Source organism: Garra rufa, chromosome 17, assembly GCF_049309525.1.
Source record: "Garra rufa chromosome 17, GarRuf1.0, whole genome shotgun sequence".
Taxonomy (NCBI): domain Eukaryota; kingdom Metazoa; phylum Chordata; class Actinopteri; order Cypriniformes; family Cyprinidae; genus Garra; species Garra rufa.
Genome location: NC_133377.1, coordinates 6298173 through 6321179, shown reverse-complemented (window position 1 = coordinate 6321179; position 23007 = coordinate 6298173). Strand labels below are relative to the sequence as shown.

General features: G+C 37.8%; 1 protein-coding gene across 4 annotated transcripts in view; it reads right to left on the bottom strand.

Annotated features, from left to right (window-relative positions):
- Window positions 1–23007, bottom strand: part of bag6l (BCL2 associated athanogene 6, like) — a 29979-nt gene that overhangs the window by 2125 nt on the left and 4847 nt on the right. Inside the window, exons 4-24 of one of the 4 annotated variants that reach the window (XM_073821298.1) lie at window positions 21286–21512; window positions 21127–21198; window positions 20822–20944; window positions 20582–20736; window positions 18235–18364; window positions 17941–18141; window positions 17627–17858; window positions 17351–17413; window positions 12905–13215; window positions 10270–10348; window positions 8788–9110; window positions 8426–8708; window positions 8173–8342; window positions 7936–7989; window positions 7757–7859; window positions 3428–3552; window positions 3205–3339; window positions 3051–3119; window positions 1312–1506; window positions 1072–1179; window positions 839–985 (exon numbers count right to left, since the gene is read on the bottom strand). In XM_073821298.1, coding sequence (XP_073677399.1) covers window positions 839–985; window positions 1072–1179; window positions 1312–1506; window positions 3051–3119; window positions 3205–3339; window positions 3428–3552; window positions 7757–7859; window positions 7936–7989; window positions 8173–8342; window positions 8426–8708; window positions 8788–9110; window positions 10270–10348; window positions 12905–13215; window positions 17351–17413; window positions 17627–17858; window positions 17941–18141; window positions 18235–18364; window positions 20582–20736; window positions 20822–20944; window positions 21127–21198; window positions 21286–21512 — 3305 coding nt within the window. The remainder of the gene's footprint in view (window positions 1–838; window positions 986–1071; window positions 1180–1311; window positions 1507–3050; window positions 3120–3204; window positions 3340–3427; window positions 3553–7756; window positions 7860–7935; window positions 7990–8172; window positions 8343–8425; window positions 8709–8787; window positions 9111–10269; window positions 10349–12904; window positions 13216–17350; window positions 17414–17626; window positions 17859–17940; window positions 18142–18234; window positions 18365–20581; window positions 20737–20821; window positions 20945–21126; window positions 21199–21285; window positions 21513–23007) is intronic. The other 3 variants (XM_073821300.1, XM_073821299.1, XM_073821301.1) reach the window with 3 other exon arrangements.

The window sequence follows — 23007 nt, the reverse complement described above, 5'->3', positions numbered from 1 at the left end:
AAGTTCTTTACACTGTTAAAGAATTAGATTCTCATGCTAAACATGACCAAAGTTTCAAAAAACCATTTGGATGTATAACAGAGTATTTCTGTGCTGAATACACACTTCCGGGTTTCTTACAAGTTTCTGTTTTACAAGAAAGTTTTTTTTTCGATCATGGCTCTTCATGAAGTCATGAAGGGTGGAACTCCTTGTATGGGCATTTCTGCTGGAAGATATTGTGTGCCCGTGCACACATCGACCAGAGCGAGAGCAAGAGCACGCCCATTAACGTGCTTCATTCGGCTGCACAGGACTCACTCGGGAACAATGTCTCTAAAGAAGTGTGGTTTTGGTTGTGAGGCAAAGATAACATTGCTCAGCTTCCAGAAAAACCCAGTGTTACGTGAAAAACCCAGTGTTACGTTTGATACTGAAAGATGGAGCGGTCCTAGCTATAAAAGATAGCGGTCATGATTCAGAACTGCAGATGGTAAGTGAAACGGCATCTGTGTTTTGATCGGTGTGCGAGTTCTCGTCTGTAAAGCTGTATCTTTCTTTTTGTAAATATGATAAAACTAAAGACTTCTTAAAGATATGAAGAATGCAGTAGTACTCTATGGGTACTTAAGATTAACATAAGATGAAAACTGAAAACTGTGTGTGTTATGCCTCCTTTAAGGATATTTGTACCAAAAAAAGACAAAAATGACTGTGGAAGCAATATTTAATGCCAAAAGACTTTTAAGATCTTTATTTATGGAAGGACAGAATAGGACTTTTTTTTTTAGATGACCCTGACAAACACTGGTCCGCGTAGGTGTCTCATGACAGATCAGGTGCAATTTTAGTTTCTTACCTGTTGTGCATACGCTTCCTGCAGCTCTGGAGCCTCCAGCTCCCCCTGTAGGCTGTCTGGGGCAGTAACAGGTCGCACCCCTGCTGTCCTGGCAGCTCGACTCACAGCCTCAGCGAGAGAGAGGTGAGGACCTTCCCCCTGCGCAGTCTGCGAAGGGAGGAAAGCAGTTCTAATTGAATTGTTCATTTTGCATTGGTGATGTGTTATATTATTCTGTCTATATCTACACAGACCTTCCTCCTCTTGGCCGGCATTCCATGCAGATAAGCATCAGACAGAGGCGGCTGAGCTTTCATCTTCCTCTGGGTCAACATGTCATGTCTTATGATGGGTACCCACTCCTGATTAACATATGTCGAAACAGTCATTATTACTACATACTATATAACTTTGAGGTCAGTTATATGTCAGTGCGCTCCAAAAAGAGATTATAAAATTAACATTTAGCAGATACACTAAATCAATAGTCTCACGGGTGGAACAGTTGCTGCCCATGGCTCCACCTCTCCAGTTGACTCCTCCCTGTCTGCAGTTGCCATGGCTACTGCTCCTCGTGCGTCTTCTAACAATGGCCTGCCAGGTGGTTCATCGCCATCAGCAGCGTCTCCTGAGGATGCCATGACTTCCTCTGCAGTGGTGGCAGGAGCAGGAGACAGACCGTCTTCCATCTATAATACACAATCACATATTATTATCATAACACAGTTTATAGTGCAGACAAATGTCCAGATGTGTTTGAAGCCTAAGGGACAGGCAATACACAAAGGACAGTTGCTTATGATGCAGATTATCTTTTTTTAACAGCAATTACATACATTTTAAACAGAAATACTATTAATAATTTAATTTTTATTATTATTATTAATTATTCTTATTAAAATGAATAACGTCAACAGCAGAAAAAAAAGTGATTAAAACTTAAATTACAATGAAAATATAAAACTAATTTTAAATCAGTAAGATTTTTTTTAAACAAGTATTTCTCACCAAGGCTTCATTTATTTGATCCAAAATCAGCAAAAACAGCAATATTGTGAAATATTATAACATTTAAAGTAACCATTTAAATATATTTTAAAACAATCTATTCCTGTGATAGCAAAGAATTTTCAAAAATGTAAATAAATATTAAATATCAAAGCCAATTTAAAATATTCATAAATACTATAATAGTGTTTAAATAATTGTTAAATAACCAGGGTTTTTACAGATTTAATGAGGGGAAATTTAAGACTTTTTAAAGAACAAGTAAACAAAATTTTAGGAAGAAATTATAGGAAGAAAATATAAAAATATAACATTAAAAATGAACTAGTTTTAGATCAGTTAAATGTTTTTAAAGGAAGTATTTTCTGATCACCAGGCCTTCATTTATTTGATCCAAAATACAGTAAAAAAAATAGTATTATGAAATATTATTACTTTTAAAATATCCATTTTCTTTTTAAATATATTTAAAACATAATTTATTCCTGTGATGGCAAAGAATTTTCTACAATTTAAATAAAAATATAAAAGCTAATTCAAAATATTTATAAATACTATAACAGGGTATAAATAATTGTAAAATAACCAGGGTTTCTACACATTTTATGAGTGAAAATGGAAGACCTTTTAAAGACCATTTGAAGAACAAGTAATATTTAAGCAAATATTAAGGAATAAATTGCAAAAAAAATATTAAATTAAAAATGTTTTAGATCAGTTAAATGCTTTTAAAATAAGTCTTTTCTGTTCACCAAGGCTTCATTTATTTGATCCAAAATTCAGCAAAAACAATAAGATTGTGAAATATTATTACATTTAAAATAATTGTTTTCTATTTAAATACGGCATTTTCTAAAATTTAAATCGAAAATATAATTGATAATAGCTAATTTTCATTCTAACATGCTGATTTGCTGCTTCTTTTTCAGATAAACACTGTTCATTTGAATTTATCATTAATCTTTTCTGACACTGAATACTGGAGTAATAGTGCTAAAAAAAATCACAGGAATACATTGCATTTTAAAATATAATAAAATAGAAACAGCTATTTTAAAAAGTTATAATATTTCACAATATTACTGATTTTGCAACACATCCTTTAAAAACATTTAGAAAATCAAACTAATCTAAAACTTTTAAACTGTAGTGTATATATATTTAATATGTTTTTATCAGCTCATTTAGAAACAAACATTATCTCTCTCCCTCGGTTGAAATGTACCTCAACACTCATGTTTTCTGATTGCTGGCTTGCTTGTGCGTCTGACTCTGTTCTCTGAGATGACTCACTCTGTACGTGAAAAAGATAGTAGAAGTATTCAGTTTTGTATTCTGTGGTTCAGTTTGGGAGTGAATCCTGATGAGAAGGTGAATACCTGCGTATAGATGACATAATGTTGAATCTGGTCTTCAGTGACTGGATTGTGCTCTAAAATCACATGCAACCTCATGGACATCATACTGGTCAACCAGTTCACCAGACTGGGGTTCACTTCAGCTGACATTCTCCTCTGATTGAAGATTAAAACACAAATGTGTTAAAAATGCATTCAGTTCAACACCAAACAACCTTCATGAGGATAAATCAATGAATCTTACAATTCGGTGGTTGATGACGGTGGTTAAAGCTCTTTGCTCTCCTCTTAAACAATAGAGATTGAGGGCCAAACACTCAAACAGACCCTGGGTGCAAAGATACAGCAAGCGCTGGCCAAATGTATTATCTGGAAAGACACAAGAAACAGTATTGTTAGTGTTAACTACCGTATTGACCAGAATATAAGACGACCCCCCTTTTTGAAGATGTACCTTTTGGGAAAAGGCTTTTTGAAAACCAAATCTTGTTTTTTTATTCATTTTCATATTGCATATTTTTCTTATTTTACTTTTTGTTTTGAAAGTATGGAATAATTTAAAGGTCCCATATTGTCAAAATCGAAATTTCCTGGCTTTTTTCATGATAACTGAGGTCTAGGGGCTATGTAACTACCATATGAGTTTCAAAACAGTCAATCCACAGTAAACTGCACACAGCCTGCTTAAAGTAGCTGTTCATTTTCACGAGCCACTGTGACTTCCGTAACGATGTGACGTCCGATCTACTCAGTCACTGCCTTCAGTCACCACCCCGAACACCAACCACCGTACCACCCTCCTTTTGTCAAACCCAGACAATATCGTGTCCATAACATTGCTAAGCAACAACAACACGGAAACTAATCTAGAAAACCCTGTTCAGTCGCTAGATGTCGAAACTACATCATTGCACAGGCTTCAGAACAACGTGAATATAAGAGACCACTGGCACGTCAACTTCAGCCTCTTTCACACAGCGATTCCGGTAAATACACGGTTAATGTGTCCCATGATTTGTTCCGGAGTTGTTTGATTTGGTTCATTCACAGTTGTTTTCCGGAATCTGTGCGTGCTTTACACACAACCCATAAAGACATGTGACGTTTGGATGTGAGATGTAATGCGACGCGTACGTTTCACTAAACTGAAACTAACCTGAACAAACTGTGCTTCAGCGCTGATAGTGCGGAGCTGGCTCTGCCCATTCGCCGCTTCATTGCATGTATTTTTTTGTCGTGAAGAGTCGCATGATAACGTGCATCATCACTACAACACTGCCTTTATGGTTCTGGCTTTTGTTCACACAGCGCTCGTTCCCGTAATTTTCCAGAATCAGCGTGCATTGTGAAAGGGGCTTTACTAAAGCAACAGTTATGTAGCTTACTGCATTCGGTGTTTGAAAAAGAAAAAACATTAATGATCATTCTGAAATATCCTGTTGAGTATCAGCAGGCTAGGCTCTTTCTATGGCTCTGGGCTCGGCTAAAGCATACATGACCGTAGTTAACTGTGATTGGCCTGGCTGTGCGTCACTCAGAAAACAAGGCCAATCAGAAGAGAGGCTCATGAATGTTAATTAGATGGGCCAAAATCGACCTATTTTTGACAGAGCTCCTAGAAAAGGAGCTGTAAAAATATATTGAGATGGATATATATATTCATGGAGATGAATACATTTGGCACTTATACCGCAAATATATATTCTTAAGGACATCAACAACTAAAATAAACCTCCAGAAATGTGTACAATATGGGACCTTTAAAAATACATTTTTTGATATACCACAAAAATAACAGATAGCCTAATTGTTATATAATTCAGATAGGCTAACTATCTAATAGTAGCCTACCAAAATTTAATTAACAGTAGAAGTGAAATCTTATTTTAGCTTTCATATCTGGGTACTGTCTTAGGTACTAAAATCACTTACAAAGGAAGTTTGGTCCCATCAGGTTAACATGACAGTTACGATTTTTGTTATCATTCACGACCTTCTAATATTAAGGCAACCATACAACACATATTACATTAGGGCTGTGCAATATATCGCATGCAATTGTCATGTGTATCTCATCAGTAAAGTCGGTTCTGTGATTAGTAGTAAATCTGCATGTACGCTCAGATGGCGCGGTATTTAAAACACTGAGCCATAGATCACTGAAAAGCTACGCAATATCACGTTCAAAATCGAATGCGATTCATCCGCGATTTTGAGCGTGATATTGCGTAGCTTTGCAGTGATCTCAGTGTTTTAAATACTGCGCCATCTGAACTCACGTGACGGAGATTTACTTCTAATAACTACAATGGCATGCGATTTATTGCACAGCCCTACATTACATTAATTATTTCTTGGCACACTCATTTTAGGCCTATTTGGTGCCACCTATTGTTGTGGGTGTATTATTGACATGTCAAAGTTTAGATCCTGAATATAAGATGACCGCATTTTTTCAGATCCATTTCCAAGAAAAAAAAATTTGGGTCAATACGGTAATTCATTTAAATAAAGCTGTAATAAACTAAATATAAATTAATGTAAATATAAATATTAGATGAAAATTACTAGAATTTAACCCCTTAACTGTCGCCCCCCATTTTTTAATATAGGCATGAAAGTGCACTATCCAAACTTCAATTGTTGTAATTCATGAACACTTTGGAATACAGATCTGAGGTTGGTCTCTTTTTAAAGAAGACAATCAGCAGATTATTGCAGAAGTGGAATTTTTCAAAAAAATAAAGTATCAACAAATTATAGAAGTTTAAATTTACTGTAAACAAAATGCACTGTACAATTTTTAATATATTTTATAAAAAATACATACTTTACATAAGTTTTATCCTAAATTTGATATCAAATTGAAGCCTCACATCTAAATAAGTTATGTTCCAAAGTTGATATGAAAAAAATCCTGTGAAAGTTTGTTTAGGGCGTTATACCACAAACAGCCACCAGGTGCCGTCCAAATGCCATATATATTTTTTCTGCATTTTTCTGTCACAAAAGTCTAAATTTTTCTGAAAATTTTTATTAAATCACAAAATAAATCACCAAATATGCAATCCTGAGACTCAGACCTTTCCAATGATATGTTTTTTGTCAAGATTGTAAAAAGTTGTGATTCTAAAAGACCGTAATGCATTTTGTAATATGACACCGCTAAGGGGGAGGAGACCGCCAAACGATTTTAAAGTACCATTTCCATGGTAAAGCAATGTCCGATTTCAAAATGGTTTTCAAAGGATGATTCCTGAGCTTCTAAGCTTTCAAATGATATATAATTTATGATGGTTACTAAAACATTTGATAGAGAAAAAGGACAACGGAAAAAAGAGCGCCAAGCGTCCCACAGGTGGGACGGTGACAGTTAAGGGTTTAAACTAAAACAAAAATAAATTAAAGCTTAATACAGGGCTCTAGAGTGCGACCATTTTTTGAGAATGCGCGAGCTAAAATTTGATGTGGTCGCATTTGCGTGAATGAATGATCTATGAAAAGCCAGAAGGCTCAAAAACGTGCAAATTTTAACCACGTCAAGGATGCGTTGTTTGACAATAGAGTACAATTTGATGTGGTCGCATTTGTGAAAGTGCATGGTCTATGGAAAGCCAGGAAGCTCAAAAACGCACAAATTTTAACATGTAAACAACTGCCCCTCTATGTTTTTTGTGTATTCGATGTCAAAAATTACATTTTATTAATTTTTTTAATATGTTGTTTAGGCGTAAATAAAATCAACGCACAATTCATGCAACCTGCTTTGGTGCACGTCTCTTTAAATGATAAGTAGGGATGCACCGATACCAATCGGTCGATAAAGTTTGCGCGTTTTGTCAGTAAAGCCGGTTCTGTAATCAGCGGTAAATGCCATCAGGTGCGTGATTTCACGTTGAGCCGTATATACTACACACAGCCGTTGTTTACCGACGAGCTGCGCATAGCAATGTTCATTATCAGTGTGAATGTGCGCAGCTCGTCAGTGAACAATGGCTGTGTGTAGTATATATGGCTCAACGTGAAATCACGCACCTGATGGCATTTACCGCTGATTACAGAACCGGCTTTACTGACAAAACGCGCAAGTTATCGACCGATACATATCGTGCATCCCTAATAATAAGCTACTGCCACCCGCTCTCTTATGTTTTTTGTGTGTTCGGTGGAACATTTCCATCAAAAACAAAACTAATCCACTGCGTCCTCAGTGGCTCTGATGCCGAGAGAACTCTTATGTTCACTTTTACATCCAACTACAAAACACCTGGATTGCTTACCAGACACTGTTGTCACTACAGCTGCTCAAGCACGGAGAAAATGGCAGACAGCGTACAACTAGCTGGGGGTGGAAATATACTAACATGGGACAGTCCGTCAGCCATTGTGGGTGGGGCTTGATGTCATACTGCTCAGAAAATCAAAACGGCTTGATACATGTAAAAATGTTGCATTTGATGCCCCCTTTAAAAAACAAAATCTAATAAAAAAAGACAAGAATGTGACATGTAATTTGATACTAGGGTCAGAGCAGTTCATGGGTCTGTGTTTGTGTGGACAGTTTGGTGGTCACCTGTACAGCGCAGAATGTGAGTAGCCATGCGAGTGAACTGTTGTCTCAGGAAGGACATGTTGGTTTGGATGATGTCCACTCTTTCTCGAACAGTCACAGTGGACTGAAACAGATACAGCAAAGTTAGAGTATCTGATGAACAAACGTTACAGGATAAATCAGGTGTAAACAAGACTTACAAAACTCTCTGCAATGTACTCCTCCAGTCCATTGATCAGATCCTCAGAAGCACTCTAAAAAACAAAAACAACATCATAAGTATCATTACGACACATCAGTACAGTACCAGTAATATCTTCATGGTTGCAAAGTGTCAATTTCAAAGAATCAGTGAATCAAAACACTGAATGAACATTGAGTATGTAACTCTTCTGAGATGAAAGTCATGTATGAAAGCAGTGTGAGCTCAGACTTACAGCTATGTTGGCGTCCGTGGGCTCTCGGCCCTGCAGATAGTGCTCATTGAAGAATGCCGTGAGCTGGGACTGGATGCGGCTTAGAGGCTGAGGATTACCATGTAGCAGCAGAACCATGTCCACCATAGAGAAACTCTGACACACCAGAGACAGCAGATCTCCAAAGAACCCTGTCAAACAAACACAGAGAGTGAGTTAGCACTAGTACATCAAATGCAACTTTGAGTTGTGCCAACTGAACACTGAAACTGACCCACTGCATCTCCAGCTCCAGGCGTGAATAGGTTGCTTGTCTGGGAAAGTCTTTGAATAAATTGGGCAATGCTCTCAGTGTTGCCTTGGCCAGCACCTAGAGAGCCCATCATGGTGGACAGGACGCCCTGCACGATGCCTGTGAAAAGCTCAGGGCTGAGGGTCTCTCCACCTCCACTGGGAGGCTGAGGGGCGGTAGTGTGGGTGGCTCCTGAAGGGGCAGATGGTGTGGCTTGTGAGGGTGGAGGCTGCTGGTTTGGTGGAGGAAACACAGGCTGGCCAGACTGGAAAGAAAACAAGACGTTAAAATGAACACATTTGGTAAGATCAGATTATAAGACATTCCCTGAGAAAAGCACCAACCTGAATGAACTCAGACAGGCCCTGGATGAATGCAGGGACACCTGGAACAGTAACTGTAATGGAGGGAGGACCTCCAGACACCCCTCCACCAGCTCCTACAACTCCTCCCAGAAGTGAGCCCAGCAGCTGAGCTAGGTTATCTCCTGGGCCGCTTTCCTGGGACTGGCCTATGGTTGCCGTGCTGGTGGTGTGGGTGGACGTCTGTCCGGATGTGTTGGCAGAGGATGGAGGAGCAGTGGAGGAGATAGAGGAAGAGGAAGGGGTAGCTGTGGAGGTAGAGAAAGAAAAGGAATGGGACGATGAGGTAGTGGATGTCTGGTCACCTGGTGGAAAACATGGAATGTTTTATTAAAAACGGACTCTGGATCTGAGCTTAGCATTTGATATGATTGACCATACTATCCTATTCGTTATAATATTGAATTTAATTTGACGTTAAAGTATTTCCTCTAATCTAATTACTGTTTATAGGCAGGTTATGGAGTGAGTCACAGCATCTTTCAGCTACGAGTGAAAAGGTTCATAGATCCCCCTGCGAACAGCGGCCCATCACCAGCTTAGATATTGGTGACACACTGGCACAATAATCAGCACTATTTTGGTGAAAAGTGATTAGAGAGAATGGTTGAATATACTTAAATTAAAATGTATTTCAAAAATGCTTGTTAAACGAGTTTAAACTAGTCAACTATGCTGTATTCCCCCAAATAAAATTAATTTGTCTTATATTTTTGTCCGTGGGCGTTCTTGCTTAATAAATGTTCATCTTTTGATTATTGCTGTTGCCTCTATAATTCTGAGTGTGATTTTTAATTTCCAGCCCATTTTAAGCCAGCAATATAATATTTTTTAAACAACAGTTGATTTAAATAAAACAGCCCAGCATGTTGGGTAAAAACATTTAACCCAACAAGCTGGGTCTAAATAACCCAGCATGTATCCTGTCCAATATTTACCCAGCACTGGGTTGCCAAATAACCTAAGTTGGGTTGTTTTTAACCCAGAATTTTTTTTAGAGTGTGGGGATTCAAGTAACTGCCCTAAATTGGTTTGCTTCTTATCTTCAAAATTGAACTTTTTCTGTTAAAACTGGTAAAATTTCAACATCAACAACTTCTATTACCAATGGGGTCCCTCAAGGTTCTATTTTGGGACCAGTGTTTTTTTCATTACATATGACTCCTCTTGGTTCTATTTTAAAAAAATATAGTACTTCATACTACTTTTATGCTGACAGCACCGAGATGTATTTGCCTATAAAGTCGGCAGATGATACATGTGTTAAATTATTCTTGGAATGTTTAAAAGACATAAAATGCTGGATGAATAGTAACTTTCTTCAGTTAAATGAGAAAAAGACGGAAATTATAATATTCAGCTCTAGTAACTATGCAAAAAATATAACAAGTCTTTGTCCTTTGAATGTTTGTAAGCTGTGTTGTTGGATCTTACACAGAAACTGAATAGGTAAGGACCACTTACCTGTGTGCAATGGCATCAAGAGCTGCCCTACCAAACCACTGACCATCTGTGTGAGAGGAGAGGACGTCATAGGATTGCCCTTGATTGAAGAACAAAAATAGAACTATGAGTCTTATGCAAAGAGATTAGATATGCCAAGACACACACTCATATTTTATTTTGAATGGAAAATGTAATGTGGCGGAGTGAGGCCTGCCTTTTAGATAAAAAAGTAAATTGCCAAATGGTAGTCTTCACATTACGCAAGCCTTATATATACGCTTTTATATAAACTATTTGAGCATAAAAATAACATTAATGGGACAGTTCATATCAGATTTTGTTACTGATTAGATATTTTTTAATTAAAATGTGGATGTGGCAAGCATTTTTTGAGATTTCTGGATTTTCTTATTCAAGAAACAAGACTTACACTACCAGTCCAAAGTTTTTGGACAGTAAGATTTTTAATGTTTTTTATTAAAGAAGTCTCTTCTGCTCACCAATCCTGCATTTATTTGATCCAAAGTACAGCAAAAACAGTACAATTTTAAAATATTTTTACTATTTCAAATAACTGTTTTCTGTTTGAATAGATTTAAAAATGTTAAATTAAGTTTTTTTAGCATCATTACTCCAGTCACATGATCCATCAGAAATCACTCTAATGTTCTGATTTGCTTCTTTAAAAAAACATTTATTATTATTACTATTATGTTGAAAACAGCCGAGTAGATTTTTTCAAGATTCTTTGATGAATAGTAAGTTCAGAAGAACAGCATTTATAATCAATTTAAAGCATCCTTGCTAAATAAAAGTATTAATTTCTATAATAATAAAAATAATACTGAATCCAAGCTTTTGGTATAGTGTATAATTTTACAAAAGTCTTTGGATCTTTCTATTCATCTAAGAATCCTAAAAAAAGTATTCAACTGTTTTAAATATTGATAATAGGGCTGTGCAATAAATCGCATGCGATTGTCATGCGTACCTCATCAGTAAAGAAGGTTCTGTGATTAGAAGTAAATCTCCATCACCTGTGTTCAGATGGCGCGGTATTTAAAACACTGAGCCGTAGATCACTGAAAAGCTACGCAATATCGCATTCAAAATCGCGGATTAATCGCACTCAATTTTGAACGCGATATTGCGTAGCTTTTCAGTGATCTACGGCTCACTGTTTTAAATTGCACAGCCCTAATTGATAATAATTAGGGCTGTCCCCGACTATGAATTTTCATAGTCGAATCAGAATTTTCGAATCCTTCTATAGTCGACCGATAGTCGAATCATCTCGGCCTATGTGTGTGTGTGAATGGGTTGGGAGGGGCACGACACTATAGTCAGCAGGAGGGTAAAACAGTTTTTATTTTATTTTACACACTGCACACAGCAACAACTTTTAATAAAGCGACCAAAACTGCCTGCCAACTGACAAACAAACTTATTTAGGTTTAAATAAAAACACAGAACGCGTCTTTTAGTTCTAAAAACGCGAGGCGCACAGCACTGCCTTTTTTGCTAAGCAACGACCGAAACAGCTGTCCTGTCAGTCAAATCAAAGGATCATAGCGCGAACGCTCTAAAATCTTAGTTTTTTGCTGTTGAGTAAACTGTCATATTAGCAGAAACCCTAAATAATACAGCTCCTGGTTACCCACGATAGACACCAAAGTTTTCTCCTCCATTTCTTGCAGTCTCCGGACTTTTTAAGCAACGGTAAACTTTCGCCATCACAACAGAAGACCCGCCTCTCCATTCATTCGATTGGACAATGGAAAAGAACGCGAATGACGTTGGGCGTTTTTCCGCTCAGAGTTGATTTTTTTTTTTTCAACTTCAGGCGCTCAGAGCGCTCCTGCAAAAACGCGAGGCGCGGGGGGCGCATATACAGAGTGCAGAACGCTCACTGCTTACAGAAAACCATTCAAAAGAGGCGCCTCCAATTACAAAAACGCGTTCGGTGTGATCGCCGCCTAATCCCTGCCGTCAAGATGGTCCGCATCTCATCATGGATCAGGGCAAGTGAAAATTAAAACTGTCACAGGGGTGGTTAGATGTCTTCACAAACACGTTAAAAATATTTATTGAACGCTTCTTTCTTTTCACTTTTGTTTTTACTGCACTATCATAATCAAAGGCTGTATATAACTTAATATAACCGTACAAAACCAGTAGTTCTGTGTGCAATTAGACATTGAGCACCCCCATATTGCCAAAATGGTATGATGCTCGTTTCACCCGCGAAGATTCGACTGTGAGATCGGTGGTCGAATCAGGCTCCGCATATCGATGCATCGAACCTTCGACTATTCGGGGACAGCCCTAATAATAATAATAAAAATATTTCTTGAGCAGCAAATCAGCATATTAGAATGACTTTTGAAAGATCACGTGACACTGAAGACTGGAGTAATGTTAGTTATTTAAATAGTAAAAATATTTCACAATACTACTTTTAGCTTGGTGAGCAGAAGAGACTTCCTTAAAAAAAAAACATTAAAAATCTTACTGTACAAAAACTTTTGACTGGTAGTGTAGATGCCTAAAATAGCTGAACAGAGGTGTTTCAAATTTGGTCACAGAATTTCCCTAAAAGGGACTTTGGTCTATGCCTTTCCAAAACACAATAATGTATCAAAATGGTACATACTTGGTTAGTCTGTTGTCCTGCTGAGGGGGGCACTGTTGCACGCAGGTTGATGGTGGTTCCTCTGGTGCTCATGGGTTGAGGGATGCGTGGAGATAAGGAGGGCCGTGTGATGACAACCCTGGCCTGAGGTGGTGGAGGGGCTGGGCTGTCTGCGCTCTGGGCACCTGAGCCAGCAGTGCCCTGCTGCTGCTGTCCCTGGTGTCCGGCAGAAGCTGCGGTTGCCATGGCAACAGCCTGCTGGGAGATCTGATGCATGATGGCCTGCATGAACTCCGGAGGCAGACCTGGTACATGGATGGGTGTCGTGGTGCCTTCAGAGAACAGATGCACAGAATTCAGTGAAAAGTGACTATTCACAGTGGTGGCAAATAAAACTGCTGTGAGGTCTGAATTTTACACAAAAGACTACAAACAACTGACAAACAACAGCTGTTACATCCCAATGCAAAAATAGTACTTTAACACCACTCAAACAAACAATTCTGTCATCATTTACTCACACTTATGTCGTTCCAAACCTGTATGACTTCCTTTCCTCCACTGAACACTAAAGGAGTAATTTTGAAGAATGTCCAGAACAGTGTTGATATCATTAACTAAAACTATTAAAGGGAAAATCTGACTTTTTCTGTGTTTAAGTGGTATAATTGGGTTCCCACTGCATCTACTAACCTAGAAAAATGTGAAAAAGGACAACCTAGTAACTTTGTTTTGGTAAGCCTTTCTCTGTAAGCATGTGAAAAAACTATCCGCTCAGATTTTGTTCCTCCCCCCCGTGACGTAGAAAGGGGATCTTATTATAAAATTACTGTCCGTTAATCTGTATGTTTCCACTCACGGTGCCGTCATTTTGTCATTGTTGTCTTAACGCCATGGCAAAAGTTAGAGCACAGCATGCTAACTGTTCTGTCATTGGCTGCACAGATGAGCACAGAAAAATATTTAGAGTCCCAGCCTTTCCCAGCTGTTTACCTTCACATATATAACTGACTGTTTTTGTAACTCCTGTGGGTTTTTAACAAACTTTTGTGTATTGGACAGTTTAAGCCAATAAGACATGAAAGAGAGCTTAGTTTAGTACTCGCATGCAGTGTGATGCTGCTTTCTACATGCGTGCTTCGGAAACATGCGCTCATAAAACCTTATATCAGAAGTTTTAACTAATATGGTTTAAAAAGCAAAATTTCAGCACGAGACATGATAATCAAAACCAAACAGATGTTTTTGGCAGAGAATCTGAAGTTCGAGCTGTAAAGGCACAGCTCTATTCTAGAAAAGGGGGCAGGGAGCAGCAGCACATTTGCATTTAAAGAGCCATGCACAAAAACAGCGCGTTTCTGCTACCACTCAAAATAGGCTTTTACAATAAATGATATAATATGATACGATACAATAAATGATCTGTAAGGTATTTTGAGCTGAAACTTCACAGACACATTGTAGGGACAACTGTGACTTATACATCTTGTAAGAAGGGACACAATAGGTCACCTTTAAAGACTACAACATACATGAACTTATTTATTACAATATGGAGAATAAGCACTGTGGAAAATCTGCAAGTATTTCTTATTTAGTGCTCAGTGGAAAATAGTGGAGTCAAACTGTTTTTTTACGACACAAGGGTGTGTAATACTAAATAAAGTGTATTTTTTTGTTAACTTTTTTCCCTTAAAGGGTTAGTTCACCCAAAAATTAAAATTAGCCCATGATTTACTCACCCTCAAGGGTCTTATGCCGAGTTCAGACTGCACGATTTTCAAAGCAATTGCGTCACAGATGTTTGTCGTACAAATTGCATGTGCACTCATTTGCAGCAAAAAGAAAAGAAGCCGAAGCTATGCATGTTGATATTGTGGTCTATACCTTCGTAACTCCTCCCCCAACTTCCCACTGGCCTGGATGTTGCTGTCTCATTGGCTGTAGGTAATCGCCGATGTTATTTTTAGTCAGATCACCTTTCACACGGCATGATTCTCTCAGATCGCGTCTTTGATAGTTCACACTGTGTGATTGTCACTCGTGTGAACGAGCAGCGATTTGCCTGTGATTTCGGGCATTTGTCGGCGATTTCTCAAAACCTGTCGGCGAGTCAAAATCGGGGCTAAAATCATGCAGTCTGAACTCGGCATTAGGTGTATATGACTTTCTTCTTTCAGATGCGTCCGAGTTACATTAAAGATTATCCTGGCTCTTTCAAGCTTGGGAGTGGCAGTGAGTGGGTGTTTCTGTTCAACAATCCTAAAGAAGTCCAATAAAGTGCATTCATCCAAAATAAAAAATCTTCCACACAGCTCCAGGGGGTGAATAAAGGCTTCCTGTAGTGAATCGATGCATTTTGGACGAAAAATATCCATATTTAAAACATAGTAATCACTTTTCTCTAGCTTGCACTAACTGTCACACACTGATACCTTTCTAGGTGGATAACGTAGGACATACGCGTTGCACACGTGGCGGTGAGAAGTGACGAATGCGGAAGCACAGAGAAAAGAGCAAAACAACACAACGGTCATAAATTACAGTAGTACAAAAGCAGGATTAAAAAAAAAAAAAAAAAAAAAAATGTCAGTATAAATCCTCCAACATTAAATTTCCTTTGATCTGTATACAGGAGCAATGAAAGCAAAGTTTCTTTACTATTTCAAAGGAAAACCAGTCTCCTCTTGGCTTATATCGAAACCCTCCGAATTTTATTTAATTTTTTTTAAATCCTACTTTCAGGGGCGGACTGGCCATCGGGAGAACCGGGACAATTCCTGGTGGCCTGGCAGCCAATTTGGCCCGCTGCCATTTTTTGATTTATATTTTATTTTCATATATATTGTTGTTGTTGTTTCTGTTGCCTGCCGAATGTACTAAAGTGATTATTTCCAAATTCGCCATTCAATAATAATACTCTAATAAATCGTAATCCGGTTCGTCTTGACTGACAACGCAAGTCGCAACGCGCATGCTCCGCCCATCCGCGTGTCCGCCAAAAGAATGCAAGACTCGAGAATGGAGCGCCCAGGTGGAGCAGAGAGTCGAAACTGTCCTGTTCAGTACTTCATTTACAGGTCAGCTACATCTGTAAATAGACTATTTACTATTTGTTTTGTTTACTTAGTTAACCGTTAAACTGCTTGCAAATATTACCAACAGTAGTCAGTTTGCTGCAAAATTAACAAAATAGCGTAACTTGTAAAGAGTAGGAACTTAGCCTACAAATATTCACATTGTTTTATAACACGTTTAGAGGGAGCTAAGGCTAACAACAATACAACCCTTACAAAAATTAACCATGTTTTCACTAAAAACTAAAAACCATTGTTACTATACTGCCCTCCAAAGGCAAAGTGCAGTAACTACGCCAACACTGAAACTGAGAAAAATGCCTTCAAAGTTTTCACACCAGCTAGTCAAACATGTTGACACTCTCGTTACTCTGAACAAATTAACTGAACCAGGGAAAAATTGAACCAGGAGACTTTGCCACAAGACAAAACATTTGTCACAAAGTCCATTTTAAGCCTTAACTCAATTTTGACCAAATGTGTAGTTACTACGCTTTGCCTTTGGAGGGCAGTATAGTCAAACTATAAATTAACAAAGGTTTTGCTACACTTTATGGTATTTGTAGTAAAACTCTGGTTATACAAATTGTAATCAAAATGCCAAAAAAAAACAAAAAAAAAACACGGTTACTACTATACTTTCACCATAGGCCTAATTAAACCATGGTTAATTTTCCTAAGGACAAAACATGACCCATGATAATGCAAAAAAAAAAAATCAGTATTAGGATTTTACTAAAGATATATTCAAGATGTAGCTATTATTGTAGGCCAACAGTTTTGACATTTAGGCAAGATAAAACAATAGCACATGGTCCTAATGTAATACTTACATTTTTATAAAAAGGTAAATGGAAGTTCAAGAGATAATCTTTAATTATGTTCCGTAGCACCAGCCAATGGATTATACTTTTTTATATGATAATAACGGCTTTACAAAATTTTTTTTAAATATTGTCCATTGTTTCAGAATTTGTTGTGGGTTTTTGGGATGGCCTGGAACGATTTCCGTGTGTGACAGTTAGTGCAAGCTAGAGAAAAGTGATTACTACGTTTTAAATATGGATATTTTTCGTACAAAAACGCATCGATTCACTACAGGAGGCCTTTATTCACCACCTGGAGCCATGTGGAGCACTTTATTGGACTTCTTTTAGATTAAACAGACACCCACTGCCATTATAAAGCTTGGAAGAGCCAGGATAATTTTTAATATAACACCGATTGGATTTGACTGAAAGGAGAAAGTCATATACACCTATGTTGGCTTGGGTGAGGGTGAGTAAATCTTGAGCTAATTTTCATTTTTGGTTGAACTAACCCTTTAAGACACAGATCACTTAATGTTGGTATGGCTGGTTATTGACTATAGAGAGAGGTGGAAACTAACCAGTCTCTCCAGCAGCGCTGGGGTTCTGTTGCCTTTGTCCCTGCGCTCCACTGTCTGAATCTGCTGCACAGAAATGCACAGATCAGTGGCTGGCAGTTACACTACAGCTGCCCATTCCAGGTCTGAAAAGGCCCTTAAAACTATTTTAAATCATAAAAATCAAATCATGATGAAGTGTTCAGGATCTTCAGAATTGTAGCAGACCAGGAATGGGCAGCATGGCTGAAACACAGTGCTAAGAACATTAGGGTCTAACTGGTTGGATGGATGACATACCATCCAGGTTCATCTGCATCATGACCACTGGCTCCATAGTCTGGTGAGTGATTCTGATCACTCTTGGAGTCCCTTGACTGTGACCCGTCTGTTGACCAACACCATTTGGTGGAGGAGGGGGCGGTGCTTGACCCTGAGGCTCTGATTGGTTGCTAGCCTGTGAGGGTTGGGCTTGACCCTCACTTGTCTGTCTGCTGTTTGCCGTCATGGTCACAGTAGAGCCCAGGTTCATCTGACAAATGACACATTTTTAGGTTGACTGTTTGATACTAATAGTGTGAAAATAGTTTTGTACATATAGTTGGTTAGCTCACCGGAATGGGAATGTGGGATGGTCCACTCAGCATGACAGGGGAGGTGTAATGAGACATGGGCCGCACCACATGTAAGTGGCGGGGTGGCTGAGCTGATAAATTACATCGGAGGTCACTCAGAGCCACCAGTGTGTTGCCAAGGAGATGGAGTGACTCTCCAATCAAATTGAGAGTGCGCTGATCCTCCTCACGTTCTTGAGTCTGTGCAAGAAACATATTTTCAGAACATGAACATTGTCAAATAGTATATAGTGTATATCACAATTATGTAGCGTTACACTATCCAGGGCATACATTATTATTGTAGTCAGCAGAACTGGCCGCTCCAAGGATGGAATGTGTTCTTTCCATGAATGGACGGAGACGCTCCTCTACCCTTCGCACCTCTGACAGAACTTCCACCAACTCTAAAGGGCTGGGATGACTGATGAGACATGGAAATAAGTTATACTTGCACATGTAAAAAAGGAATGGGCAAATGACAAGAAGATACAGCACCGTTCAACATTCAGAGGTAGTAAGAGTTTTTTTTTTGCTTTTTTTTTTGTTGCTTTTATTCATCAAGGATACATCAAATTGAGTAAAATACATTTTTAGAGCCATTAAATAAAAAATATTCTTGAAAATTGTAGATGAGTTTCCAAAAACCATATGAAATCAATATTAATACAAAATGTACATTATAAAAGCCTGGCACAAATGTTTTAACTAGACTGTTAAAAGATTTTTTTTAATTTAACATTGGATACATATAGAAGCCCATTTCTGACACGGAATATAAAATAATAAGGTAACTGTGACTTTCTCACAATTGTGAGTTTTTTTCCCTGCATGATATAAACTTGCAGTTGGGAGATATAAAGTCAGTATTGCGTGATATAAACTTGCAAGAAAAACTCTAGCAGACTTTTTCTCAGAATTGTAGGTTTATATCTTGCAATTGTGACTTCTCATCTCAAAATAGCAAGTTTATATTATATCATATAAATGCGAGTTTATATCATATAAATTCTTAATTCGTAAGAAATTGAACCCTCCGAATTGGAAAAAATCTGAATCGCAAGTTTATATCATGCAATTCTAAGAAAAGTCAGAATTGCGAGTTTACTGTATATCATGCAATTTAGGGATGCTCATTTCGGTTAATTTTCCTGACCGACAACCGCTGCTCGTTATCTGAACATTAACCGTTAACTGATAAAATTAGAATAATAAATTCATTTAAAATAAAAATAGAATGCACAAGTATCTGTGATGATACACAAAAAATACAAGCAAATGTTTTATTTTAACGTGAAAACAGCAGCATACAGAGCAACAACAAAAACTGCATTCATATACACTAATTATCACGCATCAGCTGCGCTTCTGAGAACAGAGAAAATCAGAATGAAGAAAAAAAAAAAGAATAATATAAATAGGCCTACACTAAATATGTATAAATTAAATAACTACCTAATTAAGATGACAAAACTGAAACACACTGAATCATTCTATGCGCTTTAAAGAACGGTACCGGTCTTATTCTTCTCGTCGGACATAAAAATATATAGCAGGCCAGCCTATCCCTCAGTGTACCTATTTTTAACATGTCGACATGCTGTACGGATAGACTGGAACGCTGCCTGTTAACTCTTAGATCCGCGACAAAAACACATCACGAAAATCCTTTCAATTTGCGGTTCAGGTTTTTTCATCCACTGGTCATATGTGGAGAAACGTGTTTTTACAGCGTTCAATAGCCAATCACAGACATTTCTGTTGATGTCATTATCGCAGCGGCCAATCAGAGGCGGCTATGTTACAATCCACTCACCACTCAAAGTTCAGTTCACTCAAAGTTTCAGTTCTGCTGATTTCTACACCTCCGCGAACTCTCTCATTAAAACAATTATACAGTGTAAAGGTTATTTTATTACTTTTTTATTAACTTTGTGAGATTGCGATGAACTACAGTAATGTATGAGTGACAGCTTTCCAGTGATTGTAAGGGGAGCGCACACTTTTTAGACTATAATTAATTCAGAATTTGAATACATTTATTCATGGATTCACTCTGATAACCCAATATCGCCATTGCCATCGTGTTGCATATAGGCTACTACATCAGTTACACAAACTAAGAGAAGGTAAAGCAGGTGCTTACTCAGCAAAATATGTCTGAACAGCCGCACTGCACGTGTCGACACGTGCCCGTGAGTAAACATTATTTTTTATTTCACCATGCAGCAAACGTAAAAAAATAAATAAATAAAAAAATAGAATTTTTTTTTTTTACCGTTTAACTGATAGTAATAATCGGGTAAAATTCTTACTGTCTGTTAACGGTTAAACGGTCAATATGAGCATCCCTAATGCAATTCTAAAAAAAAGTCAGAATTGTGAGCTTATACCATGCAATTTTAAAAAAGTCAGAATTGCGAGTTTATATCATGCAACTCTAAGAAAAAAGTCTAAATTTCAAGTTTATATCATGCAATTCTAAGAAAAAAGTAAGAAATTGCGAGATGTAAATTCAAAATTGTGAGAAAAAAAATCTGAATTGTGAGATAATCACAATCATTTTTTATCATTTTTATTCAGTGGCAAAAATGGCTTCCACAGATACACTTTATCCTTAACCCGAATACTCTTCACTTACTTGGGTCCAGAGTGAGTTGCTCCTTCTGTCTGTGAAGCAGAGGACGAGGAGGAGGAAGGTGGAGGTGGGGAGCTGTCCATTGGTTGTGCTGGGATTGATGATGATGATGGCTGAGGAGGTGTCTCCTGCTGAGATGATGGTTCACTTGATTGACCCTGAAACAAAAAACTAAAGTTACTTATACCTAAAAATAATCATCAGGCAACTTTTATTTGTTGGATGTAAATATTTATTCTGCACCTCAAGTCTGTGAATTAAAGCCTGTGTCTCTCTCAGCAAGCTTTCAGCCAGCTGGAGCCTCATCCTGGGCTCGCTCTGCACTGATTGGTCCACGTTGATATGGACATCCACAGAGCCACTGCTCTGTGAGAGAGAAAATAAATTACTGGAGATGTGTCCAGAGATATCCTTTCGTTTTAAACAACAGACTGCGACCAGACAAAGCAAAAGTACTTCTAATACAAACATTTAGCACACTGCTTATAAAGTTCATTATTATATAAATATGATATAGGTGAAGTTAAAAGGACGCAAGGACAACTCACTCCTGTGCTGGTGCTCACTCGGACATTACGCCCCACTTCTCCAACACCAGCCAGCATCTGCTGCACTGACATCTAGAAGGGTGAAATATAAATTTCCTTTAATAACAGGACTTCTAACGTATGCATTACAGGTTAAGCAGTCAAGGAAAACGCTGTAACCTGTATTTGCTGTGGGTCCATGATGTTCACAGGCAGGTTAAAAGTTCCCAGCATGACGTAGTTGTTGGCATTACGGTCATGTGGAGTTCCTGGAAAGGTGGAGGATTGAGAGGTGGATCCTCCATCTGTTGCACCTGAGGAGCCAGAAACTCCACCTCCTCCACCCCCAGACTGACTTGTCTGAGGAGGGGCTCGCTCCACAAGATGAATGACCTTCCCATCAACATCTGAAAAACAGAAAATGGTTTTATCATTAATATCCACAAATAAAAAACTACTTTTTAAAACAGTTGGCATCATAAGTTTGTATTTTGTAAATGGTTACAAAGGCATGACTGGGCATTATACACTAAACAACAATCATGATCAACCATTGCCACATTGCTTGTCTACTAGGGATGTAACATTCAAAATTCAAAATTTCACGATGCGATAATATCTTGATATGAAGTCCATGATACAATATTTAAAAAACAAACAAATAAAAAAATAAATTATTCTATCTAATGCACAAATTAAGAGCTCCAACCCATGTTCTTAACTAAGAAAAATGAAGGCAAAAAGAACTTAAGTGAAAGGGGACTCAACCCTCTTTTTATTTTTTGGTATACTGTCTCAGTCTAAATTACATTCGCACTGTTTAGACAAATTTATTTAAACAATTTAGAATATTATTATAACAACAATTTTACATTATTATTATTCCTATCACCCTAATAGACCTTTCTCACAACTTCCGTATTTTGCACCGGAAATACGCAATTGCTGTGTAAACCTATTTCCGCCCCAGTATGCCGGTAACCAGTTAAACAAGAAAGATGGCGCAAACATCGAGCAGGATTGTTTGTAACATCAAGACCACGACTGTTATATTGCTTTAATAAAGTTGTACATGTCCTCTATACTATCCATACATAACCTTATAACCCTAGTCCTCGGTCTAAGTGGACACACTAGTAATTTGTTAGCCTGATTGCTCTCTAACGTTAGCTACGCTACTTACCTTGAAAGTTATGGATAAACGGGACATTCTAAAACGCTTAAAGTTTCTGTCAAACCTTACTTGGAACAAACACTAACTACTATCAAAAGAACGAGCCCTTATTCAGCATATAAAGTGATCGCCCCCCATAGAAGTCCATTATAACAAACCATGTTAAGCTTTTTCCTTAATGGAGTTCTATAGGGAGAAAAGCGTGATATTATTCACTTTATATTATTCACTTTATATGCTGAATAAGAGCTCATTCTTTTGACAGCAGAAAGTGTTTATTATAAGTAAAATTTTAAGCCACGTTAAGCTTTTTTATGTATAATGGACTTCTATGGGGGGCGATCATTTTATATGCTGAATGAGAGCTCGTTCTTTTGAGAGCAGAAAGTGTTTATTATAAGTGAAATTTAACAGAAGTTTGGTCTTCCCTGGTCGCTGTTAAGGTAAGTTAAACCACGTTAAGCAGTTTCCTTACAATGGGCTTCTATGGGGGAGAAAACGCTTAATGTGATATTATTCACTTTATCTGTGGAATAAGGGCTCGTTCCTTGTGATAGTAGTTAGTGTTTGTTACAAACAAGGTATGACAGAAATTTGGGGTTTCCTGGTCGTTTTTTACGTACGTTAAGCCACGTTAAGCGTTTTAGAATGTCCCGGATAAACTCTTAGTGGAAAAATGTATATCCTTTATCCAATTTGTTCCTCTTTGTGACAGAGTTTTCCTCCAC